The sequence below is a fragment of the Dipodomys merriami genome, unplaced genomic scaffold, assembly GCF_024711535.1.
Source record: "Dipodomys merriami isolate MVZ:Mamm:240054 unplaced genomic scaffold, mDipMer1.0.p SCAF_12, whole genome shotgun sequence".
NCBI classification, from domain to species: Eukaryota; Metazoa; Chordata; class Mammalia; order Rodentia; family Heteromyidae; genus Dipodomys; species Dipodomys merriami.
In genome coordinates, this window is record NW_027202493.1 from 18,004,075 (window position 1) to 18,030,029 (window position 25,955).

Sequence of the window (25,955 nt, forward strand, 5' to 3'; positions counted from 1 at the left end):
TAATCCTAGCTACTCAGGAAGCTGAAATCTAAGGATTGACGTTTGAAGCCAGCTGGTACAAGAAGTTCCATGAGACTCTGATCTCCAATTAACCACCAAAGCAGCTGGAAGTGCAGCTCTGGCTCAAGTGGTAGAGTGCTCACCTTGAGCAAAAGAATCTTAGGGACATTACCCAGGCCCTAAGTTCAAGCCCCAGGACCAAAAAAAGAAAAAAAAGTAATAAAATCACCGTAACTTGTTGCCATAAAATTTTAGGCTCCTGTGTGTGGTACTGTTGGAAATTGTGAAGGCTCTGGGAGTGGAGCCTCGTGAGAGGCTTTAGGTTGTTAAAGGTGTGTCCTTGAAGGGGACGTGGAGCTTTCACCCCTTCTGTGGTTTACATTCGTGCCATAAGGTAAATATGCTGCTACTTTGATGTGCTCCCTGTGGCAAGGGCCCAAAAGCAATGGAGCCAACCAAATGGTGTAAAACCCTCAAAAACAGACACCCCAAATAAACCTTTCCTCTTTATAAGTATGTGTGTAACAGTGTTGGAAAGCTAACACAGAAAACTGGCACTGAGAATTGGATTCATTTTTGTAGTACTACCTGAGACAATGTGGACAAAGCTTTGAAGTTGTTTTTAGGAAGAATTTAGAAATCTCTGGGTGAGGGAGAGCCTAGAATGATGAGTGGAGCTTCACAGGTGGTTCTGTTAGGAACTCAGAAGATCAGAATGCTGAGAGAAATGTGAGATTTCAGGTGGAACTGGGAACTCTGAATGAATTTGATCAGAAAACACCCACATAACTCCACAGCAAGAATTTGACTACATTAGGTTTATGCTTTGGGACTATGTGGAGAGCCAAACTTAAAGGTTGTGGACTAGTCTATCTGACAGCCCAAATTTCAATGCAGCACAGCATTCAAGCAGTGATATACCTATTACTGGCTGCTTTGCCATATTTACTATTGGGAGAGAACAGATTTGGAAAACAGATTTTGAAATCTATTTTAGTCTGAGAATGCCTTGGAAGATAAAAGATGTGACTTAGGGAAAAGAGTAAAAACAATCAGAGAATCCCAACCCCAAACACATAACCAGCACAAAGTTGGTTAAAGGAACAACTGAAGAGAGGGTATAGTTACTTAAAAACATAAGTCATTAAAGAAAAGCCAGATGGTAGGACAGTAGGAGGTTTCAGTCCATGACTGGTTGCTGAAAAGCAAAGTTTTGATGATTTGGGGACTGGTTTCAGCAGTGTGTGGCAAAACTGTTAATTGCATGGCCAGGATATGAAAAAGGGGGAGACTAGGGGCCCACATGCACCTTAATGGACACATTCTCAATGACCTTAAACCCCTACCTTTTAAATTTTTTACCACCTTCAGTAGTGCCATCCTGAGGGCCAAATGTTATTCATGAGATCTTTGGGAGACTTACTAGATCCAAATTCTTGTAGGTGTCTATTACTTTGTAACTGAAGCCTTTCTAGTAGTGTTGCTTCTGTGTAGAATGTCTGCTTTATTTCTGTGAATGTCCACTTAATTCCTACATGTTCACTCTTGGTTGATTTTTTTTTAGTAATACTTCCTTCTGTGTATCTATAGCTCTTTCCACCTTTGTACATTCTATCATTATCCTATCTGTCCTGTGGAACACTGCTCAGATAATATTACTAAATAAGTACTGTATAACACACACCTTTGGAGAACAAAGTTAAGCAGTTTAGAATTTCTCAGGCAGTTTAGAATTTTTTGAAGTCTTTAATATGTTAAAATGCATCCTCATTTTCCTAGAGACTGTACAAAAAGGAGCAGTTTTCTAACCTACCTGCTACAAGTGTTATTCATTAATTACCCTGAGAATTGATCTTATCCTGCCCTCTTCCAGCAGTCTTGGTTCCATCTATTTGAGTCAAGAAATTGGAGAACCTTCAAACTGTTTCCAACTTGGTGCTGATTATGTGTTTGAGGTTAGGCTTCTCTTTGTTTAGTTTGTTTTTACTCTTCCTTAAGAGTAAATCTTTATCTTCCAAGGCATCCCTAGAATTTCTTGTCTTCTTATAGAAGTTTTGCTTTTCAGCACTAATAGGGATTTTCTTTTGAAAAATAATGTTGGTCTGTCTTAGAGATGCAGATGAGAACAGCAAATTGTCTATTCTGTACCTACTTTCTTTAAGCTTCTGAAGCCCTTATTTGGAAGGGTCATCTATAAGCTATTGAATTACCTGGATGTTAACAAAGTTCAGGATTTTGTTGATGAATTCATCTTTAAGATGTCATGTGGTAGGAATGTAAACTAGCACAACCACTCTGGAAGGCAGTTTGGAGACTTCAAAAAACAAAACATAGCCGGTGCTGGTGGCTTACACCTCTAATTCTAGCTACTCTGGAGAGTGAGATCTGAGCATTGTGGTTCAAAGCCATCCTGGGCAGGAAAGTCTGAGAAACTCTAATCTCCAATAAACCACTAGAAAACTGAAAGTGGCACTGAGCTCAAGCAGTAGAGTGTTCACCTTGAGTTGAAGAGCTGAGGGACAGCGCTCAGGCCCAGGGTTCAAGCCCCATAACCGACAAAAAACAAGCAACTAAACATAGAACTACTCTAATGATCCAGTGATACCATTCTTAGTCATCTACTCAGTGCATTACAAGTCAAGATAGGTCAAAGGTGTTTGTATATCATTGCTTCACTATTTATAGAAACAGCCCAGGATGCCCTACAGTGGATGAATGGATCAAGAAAATGTGGTACATATGTACAGGGGAATTCTACTCCTCCATTAGAGAGAATAATATGTCATTTGCAGGGAAATGGATATACCTGAAACAAATAATGTTAATTGAAGTAAACCAGGCTCAGAGAGAAAAGCCATACATATTTTCTCTCTTATGTGGAAGCTAAGTATAAAATATAACTATGTGTGATAATATATTCTAGGTTCAGTGCATTTACATACAAATGAAAGGAGCATACACTTTGGGGAGGAAAGCCAAGGAATAATCCCTCTGAGCAAGTTTAGTACCGTTTATCAAAACAAATACTGGAAGTGGAAACTTGCTTGGGGATTGGGTAAAGGGGGAGGTTCACAGGAATGGAGGGAAGAATGGTAAGCAAATGAAGTCATTATATTCAATGTGCATTATATTTTTAAAAATGAACTATATAGCCAGAGGTTAGAGATGGGAGGAGAAAATGGGGGAGAAGGAGGTGTAAGATCTGCTGACTGGAGAACAGAACTAGGTTCAGGCCAAAGCAAGCTTTATTCAGGAATAAACTGCCAGGCTGACTATAAAGGCAAGTTCAACAGCAGCATTGGTTTGTGAGTAAGATTCTGTAGGCATGTTGTAAGGGGGTCTGGTTAAGCAAGGAGGAAGTTAGCCCAGGGCCAGTAATTTCTCACCTGGCCTGGTTACAGAAAGGTCCCCAGGTGTGGTTTAACAGATAGCTTTTGTCTCCCAGAGGTGGTTTCTAGAGAACGGGCCTTGGATGGTTGGGAAGGAAGGGATAACATTGACCAAGAAGCATTGTATTCAAAATCTGACTTAGGGAATTGTAACCCCTTTGTGCAACTACTTAATCATCATTATAATAAAATGTCAGTCGGTTTTCACATTAAGCTGAGTACTCCTTTAGAGCAAAGATCACATTATACTCACTAGAAATATATGCACCCTATGTCTTATTTCCTGCTAGATATATGGTAACTATTCCATTGAATTTTTGTCTTGAGAAATTCCATTTTACACAAAATAAAAACCAGCAGTAATTGTTTATTCCCTAAAGAAATCTTAAATCATGTTTTATGGACTGCCAAAAAATATAAGAATACTGGTTAGTTAATGTAATCTGATTAATGAAGTTATCTATTTATTTATTGACTGATTTGATTGATCTGATTTGTTTGCAGGTACTGGGGCTTGAACTTAAGACCTAGTGCTCTTGCTTAGCTTTTTCACTCAAAGCTGGTCCTCTGGGGAGTGAGGAAACAAAAGACACTATATGAAAGGAAATGTACTCTTTGCCTGACTCATGTAATTATAACTTCTCTGTACATCCCTTTATAGTAACAATAAAGTAAATTTATTTATTTATTTACTTATTTTTTGGTTGTGGGGCTTGAATACTGGGCCTGAGCACTGTCCCTCAGTTCTTCAGCTCAAGGGGAGCGCTCTACCACTTCAGCTACAGCGCCACTTCCGGTTTTCTAGTTTGTTTTGTTTTTTTTTTAAAGAGTTGGTCCTCCACCCATGAGCCACACAGAATTTTACTGGCCTGTTCGAGATAAGAGTATCTTTGATTTGTCTGCCCCTGCTGGCTTCAAACTAGGATACTAAGCTCTCAGATTCTGGAGTAGCTGGGATTGCAGGCATGGACCACTAGTGTCTTGTAGTTGAGTTTAATTTGTCCCTGAAAAAAATCAGAGGCACTGAGTTAAAATTATCACCACAGGATAGATGAGGGGTTTCCTCAACTACCCTGTTCCATGCAAAATCTCAGGTCCTTGAGATGGCATTTATGGAGAAAAAAAAAAAAATCAGCAGGACACCAGTGGTGCAAGCCAGTAATCTTAGCTACTCTGGAGGTTGAGATCTGAAGATAATGGTTCCAAGCCACCCCAGGTAGGGAAAGTCCCTGAGACTCTTGTCTCCAATTTACCACCAAAAAGCTGAAGTGGAGCAGTGGATCAAGTGGTAAGCACTAGCCTTGAGTACAGAAGCTCAGCGACAGCACCTGAGCTTTGATTTGAGGTTCTGAGACTGGGGGAAAAGGGGTTGGAGAAGGAGATGAAGGGGAGAGCACTGTGGGGAGAGGAGAGAGGAGAAAAGGCGAGAGAGAAAATCACAGTGTGAAAAGTTTAGCAAGGATTTAGTAAAGGATTTAGTTAAAATTGGGAGAAATAGAAATATTTCCTGCTTACCATGCAGGAAAAGGGAATTAAAAAGATTCAAAATTGTAGTTCTTACATGTAGATTAGACCTTGTTTATGGGTGAGTAAAATGGTGAGGTGAGGCCCACCCAAAACACTAACTTTCAGGCTTTCTTTTTGTATGTCCTGTTACTCTGTCTACCTATTTATATACATTTTTACCATTTTAAAGTATTACTATTAACATAGATATAGTTAATTTATCACACATAGCATGATTTTATTATGGTAAAATTTGGAAAAAATCAACACAGAGAACACATTAAATAATAGTATCATACTAAAATACTTTGTCATTGAAATGATCAATCCAAATATCAATATTTAAATTTAGAGTGATAATCACAATAAATTATTAAGTAAGGAAATAGAGCCAATTGTATGATTGTATTGTGTTACAAACATGATGTGAATGTAGAAAAATAGAAAACTATAAAAGTGGTTGTTTTATGGACATGAAGTCTTTAGATATTTATATAATCTTTGCCCTTATTTAGTAACTTAATTTAATTTTTGGATACTTAAGCATTAGCAAGGATTTCTTTTAGTTTTTGTTTTTTTTTTAATTGAATTTTATTGTGAAGGTGATGCACAGAGAGGTTACAGTTACATACGTAAGGTAATGAGTACTCTTTTCAAGCATTGTTACCCCTCCCTCATTTTTCTCCCACTTTCTGCCCCCTTTGCCCCCTCCCAAGTTTTAAAGCTCATTTCCAACATAGTGTCTTGTGAGTCGCTATTGCATTGGTTCTCGCTTTGTCCTTTGCCTCCCCATTTAGTTGTTCCCCTTCCCTTCCCTAATTGATAAATGTATATAAAGACACAGGGGTACCCAAAGCAAATACAGGGACCACGGGATACACTAAAGGGGGAAAAAATGAAAGAAAAAAGAAATAACTTCACACAATACATTAAAAACAACACTACCAAAAAAAAAAAAACCCTCCATATCTTGGAGTTCATTTTGCTTAGTATCATCTTATATAGTCATATGTACATAGCTATTGAGCTATTGTTATCTTCTAGGACAACCCTAGACATAATTATTACAGAGGAGGAAAACCATGGAGTATATGTTTCTTTGAGTCTGGCTTCACAATATTTTTTCCAAGCCTTTCCATTTCCTTACAAATGGGGTGATGTCATTCTTTCTGATAGAAGCATAGAATTCCATTGTGAGTGTATGTGTATACACACACACACACACCACATTTTCTTTTTTCTTTCTTTTTTTTTGGGGGGGGGGTTCCGGTCATGGGGCCTGGGCACTGTCCCTCAGCTCTTCAGCTCAAGGCTAAGGCTCTACCACTTGAGCCACAGTGCCACTTTGGGCTTTTTCTTTTGCTTATGTGGTGCTGGGGAATCGAACCCAGGGCCTCATGCATGCAAGGCAAGCGCTCTACCACTGAGCCACCTTCCCAGCCCCAACACACCACATTTTCTTGATCCATTCATCTACTGAGGGGCATTTGGGTTGGCTATATACAATGTTCATTGCAGCATTCTTTTTGTTTTAACTGTGTTAAAGTAGGGAGAAATAGAAAGCTAAATCATTACCTGCTCCTCATAAAAGAAATGGAGGTAAGGACTCAAAAAGACAATTCTTGAGTCCTCTAAGACTTAAAATCCAAATCCTTAGACAATGGCTTCAGGTGGTTGAGGTTTGCCCAGAATCCAGGCATCTTAAGGACTTCCTTCTGCCGAATATTCCTTTCACTCTTTTTCTATCTACCCATTGAATATGCTTTTAAATAAGAATCACATTTGTAATGAATATTTAGAAAGTGATTCTTGTTTTAATTAAGTTCAAGGGTGGGGGGTGGGAAGGTGGCTCAGTGGTAGAGTACTTGTCTTTGCATACATGAGGCACCACATAAGCAGAAAGTTAGAAGTGGCGCTGTGGCTCAAGTGGTAGAGCGCTAGCCTTGAGCAGAAGAGCTGAGAGATAGTGCCCAGGCCCAGAGTTCAGGTCCCACGACTGACAAAAAAAAAGTTAAAACAAATTCCTGCCTTCCAATTTGCCTAATACCACTAGTAAAAATGTATTACTAGGGTGCTGTTTTACTGGTTTTGAAATTTGCTAATGGAATTCACTTTTCTCTAAATGTCACTCACCTTTTGTTATCTTCGATATTCCCATTATAAAGAAAATGTGTAAAAATTTTAATAAGTGTTAAAATATAATATCAGGAAAATGAACTGGATATAGATAGTTCTTAATTGAAATTTTTAAATAAAAGTTATTTTGATCAAATCTATTCTGATAGTTTTTATGAAAAATTCTTTAAAAGTCCAAACAGTGTTTGAAAAACTGATGAGTTTAAATGTCAATACCACAGGCCCATGTTCTAAAATTTTTTTTTTAAATAGTTAAGTTATTGAGTGATACTTGCCTGGTACTATGCCTTAACAGTTTTAGGTAGATGCTTTTAACAACCCTCTATCCCATCTGAGAGAGAAGGCTTAGATTTAATAATTTGTTCATAATTCCACAGCAAGTAACTGGTAGATGCAGAATTCAAACCCAGATACCTGACTTGAAAGGTTTAAGAGGCTTTTTACTCTGCTGCCAGTAAAAAAAAACCCTCAAATGGTCGCTTAATCAAGATAAAAATTTGTTTGGATTTCACATGAAGGAAATTATCATTCTGGCTATTTCATCAAGCACTCAAGTGACTTTCATCCTGCTTAGCATACTTAGTGAATGTCATATCCCCATGGTCACCCATAGTCCAGAATGGCTTTTAGAACTCCAACCATCAGGTCTAAGCAGGAAGCCAAAAGAAGGCAAGGAAGGCAAAATGAGCTCAGACCAGTTTTCTGTTCTGTAAAGTACTTCTCTGCAAATTCACCCACAAACTTCCCTATATACTTTATTGGCTCTTAAGACTTCAGTCTTTTGCAAAAAGTAGTTACCAAAAAAAAAAAAAGACTAGAACCAGAATAAAATCAGGTTTCTCTTAGGAAGAAGGGGGGATACTTGATTTTTGAATGAGGTCAGCAGCTTCTATCATAGGACTGTTAAGACTTAGATATTCCTAGCTGTCTCTGTAATTGGATAGTAGCAGAGTATCATGGACACAGATGCCTTGTTGACAAATATTAATAAGAGAACTAACAATTCCTCTACTGATAATAAATTACATAAAAAGATATAATCTTGTACTAATTTAAGTTTTTCTTGACTGTTTTCCTTACCAACTTAGCCTTACCCCATGGATATTTCAAAATATTATTGTCTGCTGATTTGATAATTCTGTCATGATTTTTCTCTGGATGCAAGTTACGGGGTCTATGCAGATCTGTACAAAAATTTAGAAGTAGTTATAGTCTAAACATTTACTTAACAATTTTTTTAAAAATTGAAGAAAAAACATTAATTTTCAATAATGGTGGTTTCATCCTTTTTGGTAATTGTTTTCTACATTTTCTTGTACAGTATAGCTGAAATACAGAAAGATGTGGAATACAGATTGCCCTTCACTGTAAACAACTTGACAATTAACATTAATATGTGAGTAGAATTGTATCTTATTTTTTGTCTTAAAGATTCGAGATGTTTTGCATTCTGTCTTACTTAATGTTAGATGTAAACAGCTTAACATTTATTTTGAGTAACTATAATTTACAAATTAGTTTAATTTAGTGAAAATGAAAAACTTAACATCACTGAAGTTGGCTCAATGGTAGAATGCTTGCCTTACATATATGAGGCCCTGAGTTTGATTCCTCAGCACCACATAAGCAGAAAAGGACAGAAGTGGCACTGTGGCTTAAGTAGTAGGGTGTTAGTCTTGAGCTGAAGAACTGAGAAGCGGCGTCCAGGCCCAGAGTTCAGGCCCCACGACCGACCAAAAAATTAATTAATTAATTAATTGCCTTATTCTTCTTTTATAACCTCATTGTCTAGCATAGTGCCTGACCATAGGAGTCCTTTTTAAATACTAGTTTCACGAATGAATTTAAGCACAAAGCAATGTTATAAGCTTTATGAAGCTCCATTAGCAGACCTGTAAATGAGAATAAATTACAAAAAATGCTTAGGATACAAACCCAAAGTGGCTAGCTCAGAGGCCAAACTGGTTTGAAAATCTTTAGCTGTGTCACTGAACTATTTTCATTTCTCCCTTAATGTCCTGAAAGAGCTAAGTGGAAGACCCAGTTTTCTTCTTCATAGTGATGGCAACAGTAGTTTTCTGAGCCAGGAGAGTAGCAGGGAGATATTCTGAGTTCTGCAGGATTGGAAACAAGAGTTGATGTCCTATTTTTTAAGATTATATGTCAAACTTCTAAAAGAGTTCAAGAACTTACTATTTGGAGTCAGAACCAAGTCATAATGATTACTACAATATTTCAATCCTATTTTCTTCCATTTTGAAGTAGAATGTATATTAAAATCATCCTTGCCAGCTTTGAAAAAATAATTTCCTAATTTCTTATTGTAAAATTTGTAAGGAAACTATTGGGACATAACCTGTAATACAATAAAATCATCAAACTGGATTTGTATGATTCACTTGATAGAAACATGATCTAAATTTTAGCTTAGAGTTTGTTCAGCTTGGCAAATTGAATATAAAAGCATGTAGTTGACGTAGTACATAGACGATTCTATAATTTACAGAATCTGTATTCCACATAAATTATACTATGTTGAATTGCTGTATAATCTCATTGCTAACATGAAATCTTTTGTATATTTTCAGGCAGCTTAACCATTGCAGATCAGTATTACTAAAGAATCCATATGAAGTGTGAAAATTTGTTTACTTTTAGCTAGCTTTGTTTTAGATTGTGTCTGTATAACATAACAAACTGGTTTTATTTTATATCTGTGTATCTTTGCCAGACTACTTCCTCCACAGTTTCCTCAGGAAAAACCAGTGATCAGTGTTTATCCACCAATCCGACATCATTTAATGGATAAACAAGGAATATATGTTACCTCTCCATTAGTAAGCAATGTATGTATGATTTATTTCAGAGTAATATGACAAATCTATTCTTTACTAAATACTTTTATGTTTTTAAATTCTTTTAGAATCAATAACTATCCAGAATATTTTTTTATTGTTTTTAGTAGCTAAGACTATTATTACTTAAGACTAAATTGAAGTCCTTGGATATGTTATAGCTGATTAATGTAAAGGACTGTACATTAATATACTCTCTGTATTTGCCTTTAAACCTTCTTGTTACTATAAACAGTAAAGTGTTTTATCTCCATTATTGATTGAATGGACATTTCACCTGATTTGCTAATTATCAAATATCTATAGTATTGATTCTATAAGCAAATGATGTAAGTTGTGGATTGCTGTTACCTTGAGTTGACACAATACTATTTGCTTTTCTGTTTATTCTTGACCTGCAACAGTGGGTTAAGAATGAGAATGACATTATTCCAATGAGACTTTTATAATCACTTTTTGAAAGTGACTTTAATCATTATCTATTACTGTTACTTTCAGTTTACAATGCACTCAGATCTTGGAAAAATTATCCAGAGTCTGTTGGATGAGTTTTGGAAGAATCCTCCTGTTTTAGCTCCCACTTCAACAGCATTTCCATAGTAAGTTTTTTTTTTCATAGTATCTTAATAACTAACAACATGTGCGTGTGTTTTCATTTATCAAGTAAGTCAATATACTTAGAATTGATGTTCAAAGAAAATCCAATGTCCACATTCTCATCTTCTCAGAAATATATCCACATTTTCAGGAGCAATAATGTTTTCCAACTTCAGCTATTTCTAATAATTACTTTCATCTTTCTAAATGATATATACATGGTACTATCTCTTGAGTCTTTCATATAGATATTATCTACTGACCTCATACTAGATCTGGTTTTAACTTTCTTGTATAAAACTTCTTCTTCGTCCTCTTTGTCCTCTAGTGTAATTATCTTGATTTTTGCCATAAGTCTATGATTAATGTTATTATTTCAATATAATTTTATTGTTATTAAGGTTTTGTACAGAAGGGTTACCATTTCACAATTCAGGTGATTGGACAATGTTACCCCTTTCTTCCATTGTATAGTTAGTGTTATCATTATTGCACTCTCTAAATGTTATCTGTCACGGAGCAAAGACTTAACATTTTTACTTTTTGATTTCAAATTGTTCCATTGCCATTATTTTCTTAGCTGTTTTTAATTTTCCATATCTTCTTAAACTTTAAGAACTTCCACAAAAATAAAAATATTTCATCACCCATTTTGTTTTTAACATTACCAGTCAGGTAATCACTGGGTTTGATCATTCTTTGTTTTGTTTTTTTTTGTTGTTGATTTTTGTTGTTGTTGTTGGTTTTGCCTCTTGCAGACAGTGCTTTACTTTTGGTTCTCTTATTCTGAGCATCTAGAGTCTTCCTCTTGTTTTCTTTACATTTTCCTTTACTCTCTTATCTCTATTTCAAGTTTATCTCTACAACTATCTCCTAGTTTCTTGGCTTACTGTTTTTGGTAGTTTTCTGAGTAAAAGTAATTTCTAACTATTTAGGATGCATAACTTATTACCATTGAACTTCTAGTTAAAATAATGATAACATTTTTCTGAGTCTGTAATTGGACTAGGGACCATTTTTTTATTTTACTTTTTTTTTAATTAGTTGGTATGGCTTGAAGAAGTCTAGGGATTCAGTCTCTCTGCCCCATATTTTTTCCTTGCATTTTCCTTGTATTTGTTGAGGTATTTATGTATGTGTAAGGAGTATTTGTAGTATTTTATTCTTCTTAACACACAGGCAGTAACATACTGTCCCATTGCTTTGTTATCACTAAGCAGTGTGGTTTGGAGCATTTCTATGTTAGTACATATAATATCTCTTTTTTTTTGTCGGTCATGGGGCTTGAACTCTGGGCTTGGGCACTATCTCTCAGCTCTTCAGCTCTACCGCTTGAGCCACAGTGCCACTTCTGGTTTTAGTGGTTTATTGGAGATACGAGTCTCATGGACTTTTCCTTCCCCGGCTGGCTTTGAACTCTGATCCTCAGATCTCAGTCTCCTGAGTAGCTAGGATTACAGGTGTGAGCCACCAGCACCCGGCTAATTCCTCATTATTTTTTATGGCCACAAAAGTTTTCATTTTATAGGAATACTATAATGTATGTATTAGCAAGATATCCTTTTGACAGTTACGTTTATTTATTCTGATATTTCTTATATGTCTTACCTCTCTTCAGAGCTCTCTGTACTATATTAAATTTTAAAATGTTTAACTTTAAAATTTTTAAATTTAAAAAATGCTAACATTAACTGCACACGTGTGTATTGACAAATACTGCAAAATTTCACTCCATAACAGTTGTACTAGTCTCTACTCCTATGCAATCCTTTCCAGTAGAGAATTGTGTTAAAAAGGGATCTTTTCCCATTGATAGGCAAAAAATGATTAATATACTTTTAGTGTGTTTCTCAAATAGTGAAATTGGACATCTTTTACTTTTTTTTTTGTTGGTCATGGGCCCTGAACTCTGGGCCTAGGCATTGTTCCTCAGCTCTACAGCTCAAGGCTAGCACTCTACCACTTAAGCCACAGTGCCACTTCTGGCTTTTTCTGCTTATGTGGTGCTGAGGAATCAAACCTAGGGCCTCATGCATATAAGGCAAGCACTCTACCACTGAGCCACCTTCCTAGGCCTCTTTTACTATTCTTAAAAGATGTTTTTATTCTGTAACGTCTATCTATGTATTCTTCTATTTCTACTTTGCTATTGCATTGTTAGCCCATCATCAGTTTATAGGAAATCTTCATAGACTAGAGAAATTAGTTAGGTGCTGGTGGCTCATACCTATAATCCTAGCTACTCAGGAGGCTGAGATCTAGAGGATCTAGTTTGAGGCCTGCTCAGGCAGAAAAGTTTAATTTTCCTTTAAAGCATTCTAGAAAATTGTCATTCAGTTAGATTTTGGCAACCACAATCAAAGTTACTACTTATCAGCATCCATCTGCATATGTTTTCTGGATTACATGCTTTTCATTCTATGAAGAAACTAAAACTGAATACAGGAACTCAGAAACTCAGCTTATTTGCTTTTGCTCTGACCTTTTGAATTGTATGCTTCTTAGCAAATTTCTCCTTTCTCATAGAAATCATAGTTCTCTTTCTACATAACATTTTGTCATATAATTATGATAAGAATCACCTGCAAAACTAGATTTTTATTGAAGAAATTTTTAAGGATAAATTCATGTTTTTTCCCCTGACATCTGAGTTAATGTTTCTTTTCTTTTCTCTTTAGCTTGTATAGTAACCCTAGTGGACTGCCTCCTTATGCTTCTCAGGGTTTTCCGTTTCTTCCTGCATATCCTCCTCAAGAAGCTAACAGGAACATCACTTCTTTGTCTGTTGCTGACACTGTCTCTTCTTCAACAACAAGTTATACAACAGCCAAGCCTGCTGCTCCTACATTTGCTGTCCTTTCAGGTCTGCCATTGCCTGTTCCCACAATGGAAACTTCAACACCGGTTGGTATCCTTGTGATCTGTTAAATATGTATTTAATCAGCATACATTAATGATAAAGTCAGCTACTAACTAGGCAAAAAAAGTATTAAAAATTGTTATATTTTTCAACTCGGGTAAACAAATTTGAAGACATAACCATGAAATAATCAAATAATTAGAAATTATGGACTTGTAAAATAGATGGTATAGAGTTATGGTGGAGGCATATGTGGGAATGGTGGATGGCCGTGGCTCAGGGACCAAGGTAGAACTAGTACCAACTGTTTTAACCATTTTATCTCTAGCGTCTTCAACCATGTTTCATGCATATAACAAATGCTTAATAACAATGAGGTAGAGGAAGTGGCGCTGTAGCTCAAGTGGTAGAGCGCTCACCTTGAACTGAAGAGCTGAGGGACAATGCCCAGGCCCAGAGTTCAAGCCCCACGACCGACAAAAAAAAAAAAAAAAAAAAAAAATGAGGTAGATAAGTAAATGATTGAATTCATGCTTGAGGGATTTGATGGTTATAAATTTGCCAGGATAACAGAAGGAAGTATAAGACATTGTGTGAGGGGATGTAACATTGACAAAAGCATTGTGGATGTGCCAGATAGCATTTTGTGGACCACCTATGTCAGGCCTTTCTGTCAGATAGGCTGTCAGGTAGGCTGTCAGGCTGTAGCAGAGGCACAAGAAATAATCATATAGGAGGCAAGGTGTAGACTGAAGAATATTTTCTGTAGTATTCCAAGGGCTTCAAACATCCTATTTGTTTAAAAATTGTATGTTCTAAAGAAAGTAGTTGAAGAAAGACAAGAGGGTGACCTGATGGGTTTGCTTTTCAAGGTATTACACAGAAGAATGGTGAGTCTGTGCATAAAATACAAAGGGATTCTATAACCTTCAGTTTTTACTTAATGACTATCACTTGTAGTAATGTTAATCTTCTATTGTAAAATGTTATTATCCAGTATTACCAATTTCAGAGTTTGTAATCATTTAAGAATATATAACCAAATGGACTTTGTTTTTCCAAAATTATTATTATTTTTTTTTGTCTGTTGTGGGGCTTGAACTCTGGGCCTGGGCACTGTCACTCAGCTCTTCAGCTCAAGGCTAGCTCTCTACCACTTGAGCTACAGCATCAGAGTTTCACAGACTTTCCTGCCCGGGCTGGCTTTGAACCATGAACCTCAGATCTCAGCCTCCTGAGTAGCTAGGATTATAGGCGTGAGCCACTAGCATCTGGCTCAAAACATTTTATCAGGGCTGGGAAGGTAGCTCAGTGGTAGAGCATGCCTTGCATGCATGAGGCCCTGAGTTCGATTCCTCAGTACCACATAAGCAAAAAGAAAAAAGCTGGAAGTGGCACTGTGGCTCAAGTGGTAGAGCACTAGTCTTGAGCTGAAGAGCTGAGGGACAGCACCCAGGCCCAGAGTTCAGGCCCCACGACCGGACCCAAAAAAAAAAAAAAACAAACATTTTATCATTCTATTAATGGTTAGTATATAAATAAACTACAATTAGTATTAACAAAATTTTAAGAAAAATTTTCAGTCTTCAAAAAAATGCATATGTATCTGCCCTAGTTAGTGCCTCATCTATCTTAGATGTATAACTGTTCACACTGCTGAGTTTATGAAGTTTTTCTATATTTAGTATATTTCATTAGAGAAAAATATATTCTGTACCAGTGGAATCTGCAGTCACAAGTATACTGAAGAGATTTATTTTACTGCCACATACTTGCTTATGAAGGAGAGCTATCATGGGATCTTTTGAAGCCCTCAAAACAAACCCAAGTTATATGCAAAAGTTATGCTGAAAAAAAAATAGGTTGAAAGAAGAGGGGGGAGTAAAGTGAAGTGCAAGGATGAAGATATCTTAGTAAAAACAATTATGGGCCATGCATAGTGGTTCAGATGTGTAATCCCTTTGCTACATGGGAGATAAGATTGTGGGGTCATGGTTTGAAACCAGCTCAGGCATAAAAAGCTTGTGAGACTCCATGAAACTGATGGCTGGGCACAGTGGTGTATACCTATCATCCTGAGCTATGTAAAAGTACAAAGGATGGGCACCATGGTGTGTGTTTGTTATCCTAGGGACAGAGAGGAGCATAAATAGGAGGTTTGCAGCCCAGGTCAGCCTGGACATAAAGCGAGATTCTATCTTAAAAATAACTGATGTAAAGAAAGGGCTGGCAGAGTGGCCCAAGTAGTAAGAGTGACTGCTGATGAGCAAGCATGAAAATTACTTTTATAAGTAAATAGGAACGGTAAGATGGCTGAAATTTAATACCCTTTAAAATCTTCTTCAGATAAGCCAAAATGGTTTTGGGTACAAGATGCCAGATGTCCCTGATGCATTTCCAGAACTCTCAGAATTAAGGTAAAAACAAATGGGGAGAGTACAATTTGGATCATTGTGTATTTTAAAATATAAAGCAGATGCTCATTTTATAGCTATGTTAAATAAAAAGATTTTTTAAAATCTTCACTATTCCTGTATTGTGCTTGTCTGTGAGAACATTTTATAAAGTAGTTTTAGACTTATAGAATGTATTCATTAAGTAGCCCATATCTAGACATTTTTCTAGATACTAAGAATGACATAATTGTTTTTTAAAAAATGGCAAGATGCAGAAGCTCTGATGAATGAGAAACTGGCTTCTCTGTCATTTCTGAAAAAGTAAATGCTGGGCCTCCTTGTGAGCATGTCTTTTCCGAGACCTAGGGTCATCAGTTTCTCTGAAGGGCTCATGTTCTTTTTAAAAATAATACGATTATTGCAGAGATATTTTTGTGTGTGTGTATGTGCCCACAGTGGGGCTTGAACTCTGCCTGAGCACTGCTCCTTACCTTTTTTGCTCAATGATGGTGCTTTACTACTTGAACCACAGCAGTTTCATTTCTAGCTTTCTGGTGGTTAATTGGAAATAATAGACCCATAGACTCTCCTGCTATAGGCTGGCTTTGAACTTTGATCCTTAGATCTCAGCCTCCTAAGCAGCTAGGATTATAGGCATGAGCCACCAGTGCCTAGCAATTATTATTAAGACTTCTGTGTATAGATTAAGCTTTTGTTTTCATCTCCTGTTTCTGTTTTCAGTAGTTCTGTCCTGAAGAAACATTGTTGCTAACCAAATACTGTTTTTCTTCAAGTAATATTTAACTGGATGATTATATAGCTTAGAAAAAAATAGACTTATTTCTATTGGAATTCATTTATTTTAGAGTCTAATTTTTCCCCTTAAAAAATTAAATATGTTTTCATATGACTTCAGGGCCAAAACTAAAAATACCAGAAAGATTCAGCTAACAACCATATCCCCTCCACCCAGTTCCTTCCCCACAAGCACTCATTTTTGTTTTGTCTTTAACCACCCATTATTTTTGTTCATACTTTATGAACGTGGTATACATACAGATACATTTGTATCTACGTCTCTTACTGTGACAGCTAAAGAATCACAGCATTGTCTGCTGCTCATGCACCTTAGTCCTTGTCAAATTTGATACACTATAGTGGCAGAGACTGCTTACCCTGTAGTGTCTAGGAAGATATTATTAGTCCTATTTTCGCCAATATATCCTTGAAGCTAGCCAATTACAAGCTAACTCAGTAGACCAGCCTCCCATAAACGTTCTTCACAAGCCAAAATACCTCAGTAAATATCCTCTCTTCTATCTCCCTTACCCTTCCAAGTACACATATGACAAAGGAGGGGTCTTCTAATGCTAACCTGTAAGTGGATTTTTAATGTTTTAAATTTACCATAGTACTAATATGTTCTCCATTATATCTTAAATAAATAGCTTAAATCTTATAAATTAGTTCCTATCAGGGAAATCAAAGCAGTTCCACAGAATTAAGAACAAGGAAAAGTATCTAACGATATCACTGCTTTATTATTTTAAGGAGTCTCAGTTGAATAAGGGAGAATCCTAGTTTCATACTTTTTCTTTACCTTTTTTGTTTTTTGTTCATTTTTATTGTTAATTTTATGTCTGTGTAATTATGAACATTACCTACAGTTGTATCCTCAAAGAAAAAGATCTATGAGAAAATCTATTGAGTCAGAATTCATTTTTTCAAACTCACTTGAGAATATTAACCATCTACTTTATAATTTTTTTTTTTTTTTTTTTTGGGGTCTGGTCGTGGGGCCTGAACTCTGGGCCTGGGCGCTGTCCCTCAGCTCTTCAGCTCAAGGCTAATGCTCTACCACTTGAGCCACAGCTCCACTTCCGGCTTTTTTTTTTTTTTTTTTTGCTTATGTGGTGCTGAGGAATTGAACCCAGGGCCTCAGGCATGCAAAGCAAGCGCTCTACCACTGAGCCACCTTCCCAGCCCCTACTTTATAATTTTAATATGGTTGATGTTTTATTGCTCTTAACATTCTTATGTGTACATGTAGAAGTTACTTAAAATCCTGTCAACCAAATGAAATTTTAAATTATGAATATAGAGAAAAAGATGACTAATTAACAACCTGTGTTTTTCTTTTATGTTCTAGTGTGTCACAACTCACAGATATGAATGAACAAGAGGAAGTATTACTAGAACAGTTTCTCAGTTTACCTCAACTAAAACAAATTATTAATGACAAGGATGACTTAGTAAAAAGTATTGAGGAATTAGCAAGTATGTCTTCCTTACTTCAGCTCACATTTCATGAGAGAAATTTGACCTTTACCTGGAAATAAACCAGATATTTGTCTCACAGGAAAAAATCTCCTCTTGGAGCCCAGTTTGGAAGCCAAAAGGCAAACTGTTTTAGATAAGGTAAGTTAATGGTCATTTTCAAGAACTATCTACACTTTTAAAGTGGACTTAAACACCATTCTTGTTTTTCTCTCTCAGTATGAGTTACTTACACAAATGAAATCTACGTTTGAAAAGAAGATGCAGAGACAACATGAACTGAGTGAGGTAAGGTTATCTACTGCTTTTCCTTTCCTGCACAAACTTTTCATCCTACTGTGCATGGGCTATGGTTCTTTTCATTTGTATCAGAAGAAATGTGCTAGTTGCCTGACTTTATAAGGCCTGATACCATTACATGTAGGTTAGTGGCTCTCAGTTATACAATACTATACATTCTTTGTGTTTATGCAAGAATGTATCTGCTCCAAAATATGAAAAGCCTCCACAAGACAAATTTGTAAGCTTAGGTACACACAACTTAAAATAGTTAGCAAATTAAGAAGTCAATACATGAAAAGTATCTTATAAAATTCAGCCTATAATTCTGAAGAAGTAATTTATAAAAGAATAAAAGATTAAAGTTGCAGCTCAATGGTAGAGCACTTGGCTAGCATGCTGGTTAATTTTCAGCAACATAAAGTTAAATTAAATTTTTAAAAATGTACATAGCACAAGTTAACAAGGCCACCAACCCATAAGTTATACATGGTGTTATATCTCCCATCAACAAGTTAGGTATGGTGATATATGTTTTCAGTCTCAGCTACACAGGAAGCCTAGAGGAGGATCATAGTTTAAGGCCAGTCTTATGGAAAAATAGTATTGTTTCCTTTAAAATTGATTTTAAAGTAAAATCAAAGTAATAAAATAATAAAATAAACAGTAGAGATCTTAAATAATACATAAATCCATAATGAATTTCAGGTACTGTGATCATCTTTTAGAACAAAAGAGGTAATAGTTAATATTAATGGTTAATGTGTATTTTGTATGTGTATATATATTTATTTATTTATTTATCTTACACATACTGACCTTTTTGTTAAGCCAAACGCTAGGTGTGAGATAGAGATAGTGCTACTTTTTTCTCTATTTTCCATTTTACAGATGAGGAAACTCACACAGGAAGGTTAACAAACTTCTTTGACTCCTGAGTCAAACTTTAGCAGTCCTCTCTCAAAAGCTGTGGGAATAACTGACCCACACTAGAGCTTAGTAGATGTTTCAGAAGCTTTTCACAATAGTATTATTTCTTTTGATTCTAGTTTTTTATTTGAATATTAGAAACCAACAATGTACATCACACTGACTAACCATTTCCAGGATCTCCATAATACTAGGGATTAGAGAATAATGTCCCATTCTCTCTGTTATATAATATTGATTATTATTACAAGCCAAGAAAAAGAAAAAGAAAACTACAAAGGAACAGAAGCAGTGGTTCACTAATTTATCAAAAAATAATTTAAAAATCCTAGAGAAATGAGAAAATTTTTCCCATGGTCAAGCAATTACTACTGCAACAGTAAGTAGGGAAAAACCTTCACAATAGCAGTAAAATTATAAAATACTGAAAAGTGAACCAGATGACATGAATTAAGAAACTTTACTGTATGACAGATTTTTAGACAGATATCCAGTTTTAATGAAGTTGACAGTGGTACATTACTATACATTCCTGTGGGTGCAATATCTCAATGACTATCATCCCACATGCTATAGGACAGATAGTTAAAAATTGGTTTAGTTCTTATATTCATTTTTATATGAAGTAAGGTAAGGGTCATTTTTACTTGTTTGCATGTGGATATCCAGTCCTTCTAGCATCATTCTTTCCCTGTTCAACGTGTTTGCCCGAGGTGCTTATTTCTTCCAGAATCTGTCAGAGAATAATTGTATAGCTTTTCATTTTATTGTATACAGACAGTGAATTGGTTTCTCTTGTGTTTGTTGTCTGACCCTTTAGGAGATTTTCTCAGAGTCTATATAAGGCATACAGTGAATTGCCCTCTCAATAATTTGAACCCATTTCCCCACCCCCTCGGAGTAGTTTTTCTGAGTATTATAAACTAACATCATGCCTGGTTATTGGGTTGTTGATTTTTTTTTTTCAGAGTTGTAGCGCAAGTGCCCTACAGGCAAGATTGAAAGTCGCTGCACATGAAGCTGAGGAAGAATCTGATAATATTGCTGAAGATTTCTTGGAGGGAAAAACTGAAATAGATGATTTTCTCAGTAGCTTCATGGAAAAAAGAACAGTATGTAATATTCAGTTGAGGATGAGTGACAGCATAATGTCAAATTACATATGAGTAAAAAGCTTTGGCATATTACTGAACTTGAATTTTGAGTGCTGTAAGAGGAATCTGAAGAGCTTCTATTGGGAAGGGTAGAAACCTAACATCCTATCACTTTAAACCTGCTTGTTATGAGTTCACAAGCAAGTAAATCAAGTAAGAGTTCTGTTTCAGAAATAATAGAATATGTTTCATTCTGTATAGTTAAGCTGTAGTCTTCATAGTTGTAATATTCCTGAATAGCAACCTGTTTTATTAATTATGGAGATTTGAAAAATATTATTGAGGGGTAGGGTTTTGGCTCAAGTGGTAGGGGACTTATTCAGCAAGTGTGAATCCCTGAGTTCAAACCCCAGTACCATCTAACATATTAAGAACATTCTGCACAAATTCTGCTGTTTCTATTGCACTAAATTGAAAAACAAAAAGTCTAACATCTGTACTAAAGCCATGAATACCATAAACATCACATTTTAAAAATAATCTGTAGTTAGTAATCTTTATAAAAAACAAAGTGATACGCACATGCATAAATACACATATGGGACAGATTTTATTATCTTTTTCATGAGAAAATTGAAGTTCACAGATGTTGATGATTTGTGTCTTGGTTTCTGGTCCATTATTCTATTCTACATTGCTATGTAACTATACCTTGATTGAAGTTATTACTCTTGCATGGTTAACGGAGTAGAATTTATTTTCATATTTTTAAAATACAGATATTTGAGATTGAATAGTTAGAGAATAAAGGATCAGAATTTTATATTTTGGAAGTTTGCAAACAAAATTTAATGTTTTTCTGGATTATTAAATTCAAAACTTGAAGGCTTTGTCAGTAGGTTAAATAAAAGATTCTTGCTTAAAATTCTATAATAATGTAGAATTACTAGCATATTTTTGGAGAAATGACTGATATTTTAAATAATTTATTTCTAGATTTGCCACTGTAGAAGAGCCAAGGAAGAGAAACTTCAACAAGTGATAGCAATGCACAGCCAATTTCATGCTCCATTATAGGTAAATTGTTTGAGTCACAAAGGTGTTATATAAGTATTCTTTGCCAGAATTGGTTTTTTGTTTTTTTGTTTTTGTTTTTGTCAGTGTTGGGGCTTGAACTCTGGTCCTGAGAGCTATCCCTCAGCTCTTCAGCTCAGGGTGAGCACTCTACTACTTGAGCCACAGCATCACTTCCACTTTTCTGGTGGTTAATTGGAGATAAGAGCCTTACAGATTTTTCCTGTCCAGGCTGGCTTTGAACCATGATCCTCAGATCTCAGTCTCCTGAGTAGCTAGGATGACAGGCCACTGGCGCCCGGCTCCAGAATTGTTCTTTTTTTTTTTTTTCTGTTTTTTTGTTTTTTTGTTTTTTGCGGGGGGGGGTGCAGTCGTGGGGCCTGAACTCTGGGCCTGGGTGTTGTCCCTTAGCTCTTCAGGTCAAGGCTAGCACTCTACCACTTGAGCCATAGCGCCACTTCCGGCTTTTTTCTTTTTGCTTGTGTGGTGCTGAGGAATCGAACCCAGGGCCTCATGCATGCAAGGCAAGCACTCTACCACTGAGCCACCTTCCCAGCCCCTCCAGAACTGCTTTTAACAGTATCTATTCAAACTATTTTAAGCATAACTATATTATATAATTATATATTATATAATTATACATATGTAATTACATAACTATTATTTAATATATGTTATGTATTATATAATCTTACAATTAACTATTATATTATTATAGCAGTTGTGCTATATAGAACGCAATGTTTTATATTATGTTAAATATATTATACAAATAAGCATAGAACCACTAGAAATCTTTATTTTTTTTGTCGGTCGTGGAGCTTGAACTGTGAGCATTGGCGCTGTCCTTGCAGTTCATTGCAAACACTCTACTACTTGAGCCATGATGCCACTTCTAGTTTTCTGGTGGTTTATTGGAGATGATAGTCTCAAGGACTTTCCTGCCTGGCTGGCTTCAAACTGCGCTCCTCAGAATCCAGCCTACTGAGTAGCTAGGATTACAAGTGTGAGCTACTGGCACCTGACTCGAAATCTTTTTGTATATTTTCTCTAGATGCAATGTTTCTTTAACATGTGATAGATCCTTAGGTTTCTCTCAGCTGGTATGTACAGTATGCCACATTTGGTTGACAGAATACTCAATCATCTTGTCTTTTTTTCCCTGTAAAATGACCCTTCAGTCCATCTCATTTTCCCTCCACACCAGTCCTGCCTTGAAAATTTTCTGGCTGCTCTCTCTGATGATAGGATTTTCCTTTCTACGAGGTACTGCAAGAATGATCTTCATAAAGTACTACTTGTGTTATAAAATTCTTGGCTTCAGAAACCAAGAATCTTCAGTAATGATGGCACTGATGTCTCGTTAACATTTTTATAATCTGAGGCATATTTCTAATCACCCATTTTATTCATTCTTTCATTGTGATGATGGAGATCAACAGATCATCTATTTTAATTTTCCACTTTACCCTTTAGTGTTCTGTTGTTTCTTTTTTTGCCGGGGGGAGGGGTCCGGTCGTGGGGCCTGAACTCTGAGCCTGGGTGCTGCCCCTCAGCTCTTCAGCTCAACGCTAGCGCTCTACCACTTGAGCCACAGTGCCACTTTCAGCTTTTTTCTTTTTTCTTATGTGGTGTTGAGGAATCGAACCCAGGGCCCTCATGCATGCAAGGCAAGCGCTCTAACACTGAGCCACCTTCCCAGCCCTTCTGTTGTTTCTTCTACCACCATATCTATTATGCTTTTTACCTACTCAGACCCCTTTTTTCCTCTTCCTTTCCTTTAGTAATGGTTTTGGTTACAAGAACAAACCTTACCCAACATAAGTAAAAAAAAATTTTGAGTCAATAATGCAGGATATATCACTGTGTCAAAATAAAAGAAGTACAGCTCAGTTGCCCAAAAGTGGAACACTAGAAACCAATGCATAGCTAAAACATTTCCTCTCACTTTGAGGCTGGTGCTTTTTTATTCTGAATTGCTATTCTTTTTCTTTTTTTTTTTCTTTTTCAGGCTATGCTCAATTCTAAGGCCTTCTACATGGTATGCATGCACTGTATCATTGAGCTATATCCCCAGTTGGTTTTTTTTTTTCTATATGAATCACCTTGCAACTATTTCTGCTCACAGTCCACTAACAATCAGACAGTTCAAGCACCCAGTTGAGATTGACCAGCTATCTTGGTGTTCTAATAAAAATTACTGGGAAAGAGATGGATGAGATTCCATCTTGGCTGAATCACCTTGGCCTGGAGATAGGTGTCACTTGGTCCTCTGCCCAGTCAACTGGACTAAAAAGGAGGGAGTGAGCTTGAAGAAGGAACATGGGAAATTCCCTGAAAAGGGTATCGGACTCCAGGAAAGGAAGAGATAGGCATGTCTTACTGAAACTTGAGCTCATGTTAACATTACTTGAACTGTAAACTGTTTTATATATCATTTTCCAAACTTAAGCCTGTAGTCTCCATAACTGAAAAGTAGAAACAAGTAATTGTTTATTCATAGGAATACTATCCATTCCTTAATATCTATGGACCCTCATAGTAAGATTTAATTGGAAGATAATGGAAAGAAATGAAAATATATTGTCTGAATTTTTTTCTTTCCAGATTTTCCTGAAAACATGGACTGCCAAGAGAGAAATGGGACATAAAACTAAGTACATTATTTTAGATTTAAGATTTGTAAGTTGGCATTTTATTGCAATGGCTGAATTCAGATGTACTCTACATTGTTTAAAGAACTGAGATTGATTTTATATAGATTAGAATGATTATGATCTTTGCTTTGAAATTTTTTCTGCAGTATTTGCACTAAAAATGCCTATTTATCATTGATAAATCCTGTCCTATTTAAATTTCACTGCTATTCTTATAATTAAATACCTTATGCATGTAATTTTAGTTTTAATATTTTATAAAAACTACTTAAACTTGTAGTTTTAATTTGAAACTGCCTCATTTCTTTATCAAGAATGATATCTTATTTAGATTTTTTTCCTCTCAGTTTTTTTTTTTAAGTACTTTGAGCTACGGAAAGATACCCACACCCTCCCTTTTTCCTTCTTTTTGGATAAAACTTTCAAAGGCAAATTGTTTTTAAATATTCATAATATCAGAAAATATCAAACCTGCCAATGTGCCATCTCAAAGTAACTTTTAATATACCTATAATAAATAAAAAAATAAACCAGCTTCTCTTTTATGTTTTATATTGTTTTTAAAACTAGAAATGCATTTAAGAAACAATACAAGTAAATATTTTACTTAGCTAAAAAACCTGTCTTTGACTTATACCACTCTAACACCAACTGTTGATGCTATTTTAAGGAGTATATATCTGATGGGTTATGGTTAGATAAGGATATGCTTTCTAAATTCCTATGTCAAAAACAATTTTTTGTTAATAAACACTAACTCTAGACAAAAAATGTCCATGACTTCTTCTAATGTCTGTTACCTATATAGTAATGTTACATAGCGTATAGCAATAAGTAAATATATATGTTAGCTATATAGCTATAAGTAAGTATTTAATTGTTAGACAATGCTAATTTCTAAATGAATTTAATTTTCAGTTTATGGTCAGCATTTGTTTTTTTGTTTATCTTTTTTTTAAATTGTGAAAATACTGTACAGAGGGGTTACAATTACATGGGCAAGATAATGAGTACATTTCTTATCAAGCATTGTAGCCTGTTTTTATATACATATAAATACATGTATGGGTATGTCTAACCTAAAAGTTCATAAAGGAGAAGTCTTGAACAAGTCTGTATGTAAATCTCATCCCATTTTGATTGTCCTTCTAGTCCTAGCATACAGTGGCAAACCTCCTCATCTGCATGCTTCTGTTCTTCCTGTTTGTGTTATGGCAATCATTTTGAAAAAAATCAAAATTATTTTCTTAGGATTGAAAAAGACTTACTAGTAGTTGTTTGTTTGTGGGAAGCAAGTATTCACATGGACTAAAAAAATACAGTATTGGATATAGAAAATAACTTCAAAAAATGTTTGTGCTGATACTGGGGCTTGAATTTGGCCTGTATACTCCCTAAGCTTTTTCACTCAAGCCTGGTACTCTACCCACTTGAGCCACACTTGCACTTCTGGACTTTTTGCTGGTTAACTGGAGGAGTCTGGTCACAATTACCTGCATGTAACAAATTAAAAATTAGTTCAGATATAGATTATGTCATTTACGATTTCATTTCAGTTATTGGAGCTCCAGTAGAAATTAAGTGGTGGCTATTGTAATTCATAGGTATACTTTGTAACAATTATCTATAGACATGCATTCCAAAATAAACACTCTGATTTTACTTAATATATAATAGAAGATTGGATGGAAATTGGAAGCATAGAGGAAAGCTTAGGTTATTAAGATATCCAGGGTAGAAATTTGCCATGGAAAAAGATTTAAAATAGAAGAAAGTTCTAAATCAAACTAAATCAAGCCATTTCTAGGAATAAACAACAAAAAATTAATATTGGAATACAGGTTGATTGAAAAGTAGGTTTGATCGCAATTGGTACTAAAAAGTTAGCTTGATATATAGAAATTA

General features: G+C 35.6%; 2 protein-coding genes across 3 annotated transcripts in view; one reads left to right on the top strand and one right to left on the bottom strand.

Annotated features, from left to right (window-relative positions):
- The window catches only part of Vps37a (VPS37A subunit of ESCRT-I), a 29,209-nt gene extending 4,626 nt beyond the window's left edge, over window positions 1-24,583 (top strand). Inside the window, exons 2-13 of one of the 2 annotated variants that reach the window (XM_070016310.1) lie at window positions 8,353-8,427; window positions 9,763-9,877; window positions 10,385-10,485; window positions 13,162-13,387; window positions 15,690-15,760; window positions 17,889-18,016; window positions 18,099-18,157; window positions 18,236-18,304; window positions 20,194-20,337; window positions 21,316-21,396; window positions 23,405-23,434; window positions 24,001-24,583. In XM_070016310.1, the coding sequence (XP_069872411.1) occupies window positions 8,353-8,427; window positions 9,763-9,877; window positions 10,385-10,485; window positions 13,162-13,387; window positions 15,690-15,760; window positions 17,889-18,016; window positions 18,099-18,157; window positions 18,236-18,304; window positions 20,194-20,337; window positions 21,316-21,396 (1,069 nt within the window). In that variant the 3' untranslated portion in view covers window positions 23,405-23,434; window positions 24,001-24,583. The remainder of the gene's footprint in view (window positions 1-8,352; window positions 8,428-9,762; window positions 9,878-10,384; window positions 10,486-13,161; window positions 13,388-15,689; window positions 15,761-17,888; window positions 18,017-18,098; window positions 18,158-18,235; window positions 18,305-20,193; window positions 20,338-21,315; window positions 21,397-23,404; window positions 23,435-24,000) is intronic. The other variant, XM_070016309.1, reaches the window with a different exon arrangement.
- Window positions 24,584-24,662: 79 nt separating this feature from the next.
- Mtmr7 (myotubularin related protein 7) overlaps window positions 24,663-25,955 on the bottom strand; it is an 83,919-nt gene continuing 82,626 nt past the window's right edge. Inside the window, exon 16 of the transcript XR_011370763.1 lies at window positions 24,663-25,543. The gene's annotated coding sequence lies outside the window, so the exon portion shown is untranslated. The remainder of the gene's footprint in view (window positions 25,544-25,955) is intronic.